The 5,202-nt window shown below is 37.3% G+C and overlaps 1 protein-coding gene across 1 annotated transcript in view; it reads right to left on the bottom strand.

Annotated features, from left to right (window-relative positions):
* Positions 1 to 1,219: 1,219 nt before the first annotated feature.
* Positions 1,220 to 5,202, bottom strand: part of TMEM70 (transmembrane protein 70) — an 11,267-nt gene continuing 7,284 nt past the window's right edge. The window contains exons 2-4 of the mRNA XM_019614364.1: positions 4,820 to 5,074; positions 4,115 to 4,226; positions 1,220 to 3,044 (exon numbers count right to left, since the gene is read on the bottom strand). Coding sequence (XP_019469909.1) covers positions 2,596 to 3,044; positions 4,115 to 4,226; positions 4,820 to 5,074 — 816 coding nt within the window. The 3' untranslated portion in view covers positions 1,220 to 2,595. The remainder of the gene's footprint in view (positions 3,045 to 4,114; positions 4,227 to 4,819; positions 5,075 to 5,202) is intronic.

The raw sequence follows: 5,202 nt of genomic DNA, 5'->3' as shown, positions 1-5,202 counted from the left end.
AGGGAAGGATGTGGAGCTGATAAAAAAAAAAAATCAAAACATTAAGTCAGTTCTCCAACAGAATGTGTTAGTAGCAGAAGGGGCTGTTTTGTTTTATGTACACTTTCTAGCTTAGAAGGACATCAATCATTTCATACTTTCTGACTTGGAAATGCACTCAGTGCACTACGGAACGCATCTGAACTTCAGTACCTGGAGAACTGGATTGTGTGGTATGATAAAAGGATGGGTTCTGCAAGTGGGGAGTAACGACACTGTAAACTATCTGTATTGAATCAGACTATTCTGGACGCAAAGTAAAAGAGAAATGCATCTAGAAGTCTTTTTGTATTTTATATATTTTATATATAAAATTTATATTTATTTATATTTGTTATATATATATATCTTTTATATATTTATATATATATTTATTTATATCCTTATATATATTTATATAAATAATTCTAACATAAAGAACAAAATATCATTGCTTGAGTACTAATTTGTTCTGGTCTCAACAAGTTCCAGGTATCTAAACCAGACACCTATATTCAAAAGAAGCTAGCTCTGAGAATCCTGGAATTACAAACAAGGACAGTCAAATGTTAAGAGGAATTGGGTCAAAAGCATTCTTATTTGGTGGCCATAATAATGTCTATAAGATACAGAGCTTGTTTCCTGAATTTAGAGTTTGCCAATTTAGAAGAAAATAAATTGTTGACTCAGTGGAATATTGTACATCTCTAGTAAATTTGATCTTCCCCAGTGCTGGAGAGCAAAAATTATTTTCACATTTTAATAAGATTGCACTTCTGTATTAAAGTACTATTCAAATAAAGTAAAATGATTACCATGATTTTCAAGGTACACATTGGAAGTACGAAATACTTTCCTGAGATTATATCATGGCCACAATTATCAACCTACTTCTGGCAAAAAAATGGGTTTGTTTGTTTGTTTGTTTTTAAATCAGCCATGTGTCAGAAAGCCATTACTAACTTACTTTGCATTTCCCAGTCAGGAGATAAATTTTAAGTACCAGAGATAATTCTTCTGTTTTCTTTGGTTTTTTGTTTGTTTGTTTGTTTGTTTTTGAGAAACGTAATCGCTTGGATGAAAATCTCTTATCATTGTTGCTTAAATTCTTATCCAGCAAAATTCCAAATTTCAACAGTAAAAATTCTTTGCATTCAGAAGAAAAAGTTGAGGATTTTTCAAGAAGCACATAAACACAAAGTTGGGGCCTTTCTTTTATTGACTCTTGCAAACTATTTCCTGTTCTCTCTCTATTTGGCATTCAAAGATGAAGTTAACTTTACACATGAGCACAAAACAGAATTAACACATCTGACATGAAAACAATGGACAAATGTTTAATTTGGTGTAAAACATGACTTCAACAAGTACCGTAACCATGTGATTAGAATTGCTTATTACTGGCCTCCTGCCTTCAGTATAATGCATTAAACATACAAAAATATATCACTGTTTACTTACCCTGTGATACTGGCTTAACAGAGATAGATCAGGCTTTTCAACCTTATTTGAGGTTTGAGCAGTAAAGCTGCTAATATGAAAGAATCAATTTGAATTCAGCACCTATTCTTTTTTAATTCAGTAATTTTTTAAGCCTTAAAATATTGAGGCCCTTCGTTACTTGTATACAAGTATCTGTCAGTTTTTGTGACAAACTTCTGCTTGGTCTAAAAATATTTCAATCCAATTTCCACATATTCAGAGTGCAGAACTAATTTAAACAACCTACTCACATGAGAAGATCTTATACTCATTACTTGAACTAAACATGACTTTCTTTGCAGTTAAAAATCAAGAGGTGTATTTTTTAAAGGCACAAGCTCTAAGCAGTACTCTGTAAGAGATTCCCTTTTGTTTTCCTGGCTTTCATAAATACCAAAAGAATCCACTTAAACCACTACATGCTGGTATTTTAAATTGGTACAAATATTTGTCTTAGCAAGATTTTCACAGCACAAACCTTACTTCTTTTCCATCTCTGGGAAAAGAGTTGCTTGGGAGTGTGATTCTATCTCAGAAAACCATTTAAGTAGCTGTGAATTGTTAGAGACTGCCATTCTTTCCATCTTTTCCAGAAAGGCTACAAGAGGTGTCAGCAGTAATATCTGCCTGCCTTTTGAAGTGAAGGCCAACCCTACTCTCATGGGATGAAGAGTAGTATCCGTTAAAAACAGCCCGGCCTTTCTGTGTTAAGCACAGTTTCTCTCTAATCTTAAAAACTTAACAGTGTGCTTGACAGGTAATGAACATTCCAGATTTTTTTTATATAAAAAGTTCCTTTTAAAGCAGAGATGGTGAGTTTGCAGCACAGTCCATGCATGGTTCCCCTGGTTAGTTAATAATAAAAAATAAACCAAGAACAAGCACAAGAAAAACAGAAGTATTTTTAGTGTATTTTGTGTTGTTAATTCCGAAGCCCTACATATTGTTTACAAGTTTAAAAAAAAATTCAGTACATTCCAAAATTTGAGAAACTCTAATGTTACCTGATACTTTTGAAACCGTAATATAGTTTAACATTCTTTCACATTTATAGCAGTGCACAATGAACAGTAACTGACATTCCTTATCTTCACATTATTTACTTTCACCTTCTTTCTCTTCTTTCTCAAAATCAAAACAAAAGGCTTTGTCATAGCCCATGAGACGGTTATAATCCTGAGGATCCGGGAAAAGTGTTGGATTAACAAGCATTGATTTAGTTTTAGCATAAAATGTTGTGAACATCTTGGTGATGTCTGGAATCTTTACATCTTTCTGATGGAAGACAGTTGCTTTTTCTGCCAAGATTGCATTGTATGTAATAGCTGTGTATGTGTCCATTTCCTCTTTATAATAGAGTCGAATTACATAGCCCTTTGTAAGGATATGCAAAGTAACTGGAGTAACAAACGTAAAAAATCCTATCAACCCATAAAATGCAGCTTGTAGAAGCAGGCTGTCAAATCCAATACCAGTTTTCAGCATGAGGTAGGGCGCCATGAACAAGTTAAATATGCTGGTGGAGTAGGAGAAAAATCTCACGCCTACATAGAACAAAAACAAAAAACCAAGATAAATACCTGTAAGTAAAATTGTCTCTGTAATTACCTATGTTCTGCTGCTACAAATTTTTGTCATTACTTGAACACCTAAAATTATTTAAAGGCCTTTCTTAAAACACTCTCAAATAAAAGAAACCATTAACAAGTACCAGGAGGTCCAGTCCTCTCTTCCTGCCACTCTCAAGGGTTGTTGTATACATGCTGGGTTTAATCAAAGCTAGTAGCTGGCTTTATTTCTATGATGAACTCTGCTATCATGCAATTATGCAGATGTATGCATTTTTCACTTCAGACAGGAATAACAATCAAAGATATGGCTGGGCACTTCTCTCTTCATCAACAACCACATTAGACATTCAGTGTGCATTAGAGAAAAAAAGTTTGCTTGGTCCCCCACTGTGTTTAATTTGAAAAATGTAGGCTATTGTACATTCACAAGCATTCTGCAGCCATCTCTGCATAAGGCTTGAAAGACAGCAGCCACTGATATCATCACCCACCATCCTTGAGACGCAATGAGAACCAGTAGTCTAAAGATGCTGTGAAAATTGAATGTATCAGGGCATACTTCCCCCTTCAATTAAAAAATGTCCATCAGAAAACATCAGTGAACTACTTTTTGCTAAGCCTTTAGAACATTAGCTGGTCAAAGGGAGATTAACCAAAGTCTCATTACAGACAACACTTCTGTCGTTTTAGTGACATTCAAAAGCATACAGAATGCAAATATAGTTATAGTTGGTCAATGTTGGATAATCACTCGAAAGGCTGCAAGAGAAACAGAAGCAGGCTGAGGGATTACAGTTGCACTGTATCTTCAGAAATCCCTGCAGACCTAAAATTAACTGAAACAGAAATACTGTTAACATTAATCGTTATACGCCACAGAATATAAAATTAAGCATCGCAGCAAGATATATATTCTTGTTCTGTACAGAGATTTGGGGTTTTAGCATAGTTGGAAAGAACATTTGCTTTCTTAATGTTGCATTTAAATATTTTAAATATTAAGAAAAAAAAAACAACAATGAAGATCCTTTCAAGTTACACACCTAACACTGCTTTTGCTAAGTTTCCTTTATAAACCAATCTTCCATGTTCTGGGTGGTCAGAAGGGGCAGATGTGCTGAGGCTGCGAACTGCTACCCCTTGAAAAGATGCAACCTGGAAGATGAAAGCAAAATCAGGATCAGCACTTCAGAAAATCACAGAATAGAATCAGTAAGGCTGGAAAAGACCTCTAAGTTCACCTAGTCCAACCACCAACCCACCCTTCAACCATACCCACTAACCATGTCCCTCAGTGCCACATCTAAGCATGAACACCTCCAAGGACAGTGATTTCACTACCTCCCTGGGCAGCTTGTTCCAATATCTCACCACTCTTTTTCAGAAGCTTTTCCTAATATCCAGACTGAATCTCCTTTGGAACAACTTAAGGCCACTACGTTCACAGAAGATTCTCTGTGTCCTGAACCTATTCCCAGCAACCTGAATTAGCCATTAAGGTTGGGCTATTTGCTACAGGATGATTTAGACCAGAAAAGTTCTCTAAAGACCATCAAGCCCAGTTGTTAACCTCACACTGCTACTAACCCACATTCCTAAGCACCACATCTACACATCCTTAAACTCCTCCAGAGACAGTGACTGCTTGCCTGGGCAGCCTGTTCTAATGCTTCACAACCCCTTCCATGAAGAGTTCTTTCCCAGTGTCCAACCCAAAACCTCCCTGCACAACTGGATTAATCACATACTCGGTCCTGCTGGCTATGTAGTTTCCAATACGGGCCACGATGCTGCTGGTTCTTCTTGGCCACCTGAGCACACTGGACAGCCCAGCTCACTGTATGACACGCTGCGCTATAACCTGCAATCCTTTCTGCACACAGCTTTGCAAGGAGGCAGTCACGAACTTTACCTCTCAGAACCCCAGTCACAGACCACCATCCCGCAGCAAACTTTGTGCCGAGCAAAGCTGAGAAACCAAATATGCCTACCCAGCCTCTCCATTACGTTCGTATTTCTCGCAAAGCAAAGCGCAGCCAACCCGAGCCCCTTCCCCTCCCAGCGCACCTCAGGGAGCGCCCCGCAACCGCTCCGCAGCCGCTGTCCCCCCGCGGGCAGAGGCTGGGGGAAT

The sequence above is a fragment of the Meleagris gallopavo genome, chromosome 3, assembly GCF_000146605.3.
Source record: "Meleagris gallopavo isolate NT-WF06-2002-E0010 breed Aviagen turkey brand Nicholas breeding stock chromosome 3, Turkey_5.1, whole genome shotgun sequence".
In the NCBI taxonomy this organism is placed as follows: Eukaryota; Metazoa; Chordata; class Aves; order Galliformes; family Phasianidae; genus Meleagris; species Meleagris gallopavo.
The sequence above is the reverse complement of the archived record's forward strand: the minus strand, read 5'-3'. Positions and strand labels throughout refer to the sequence as shown.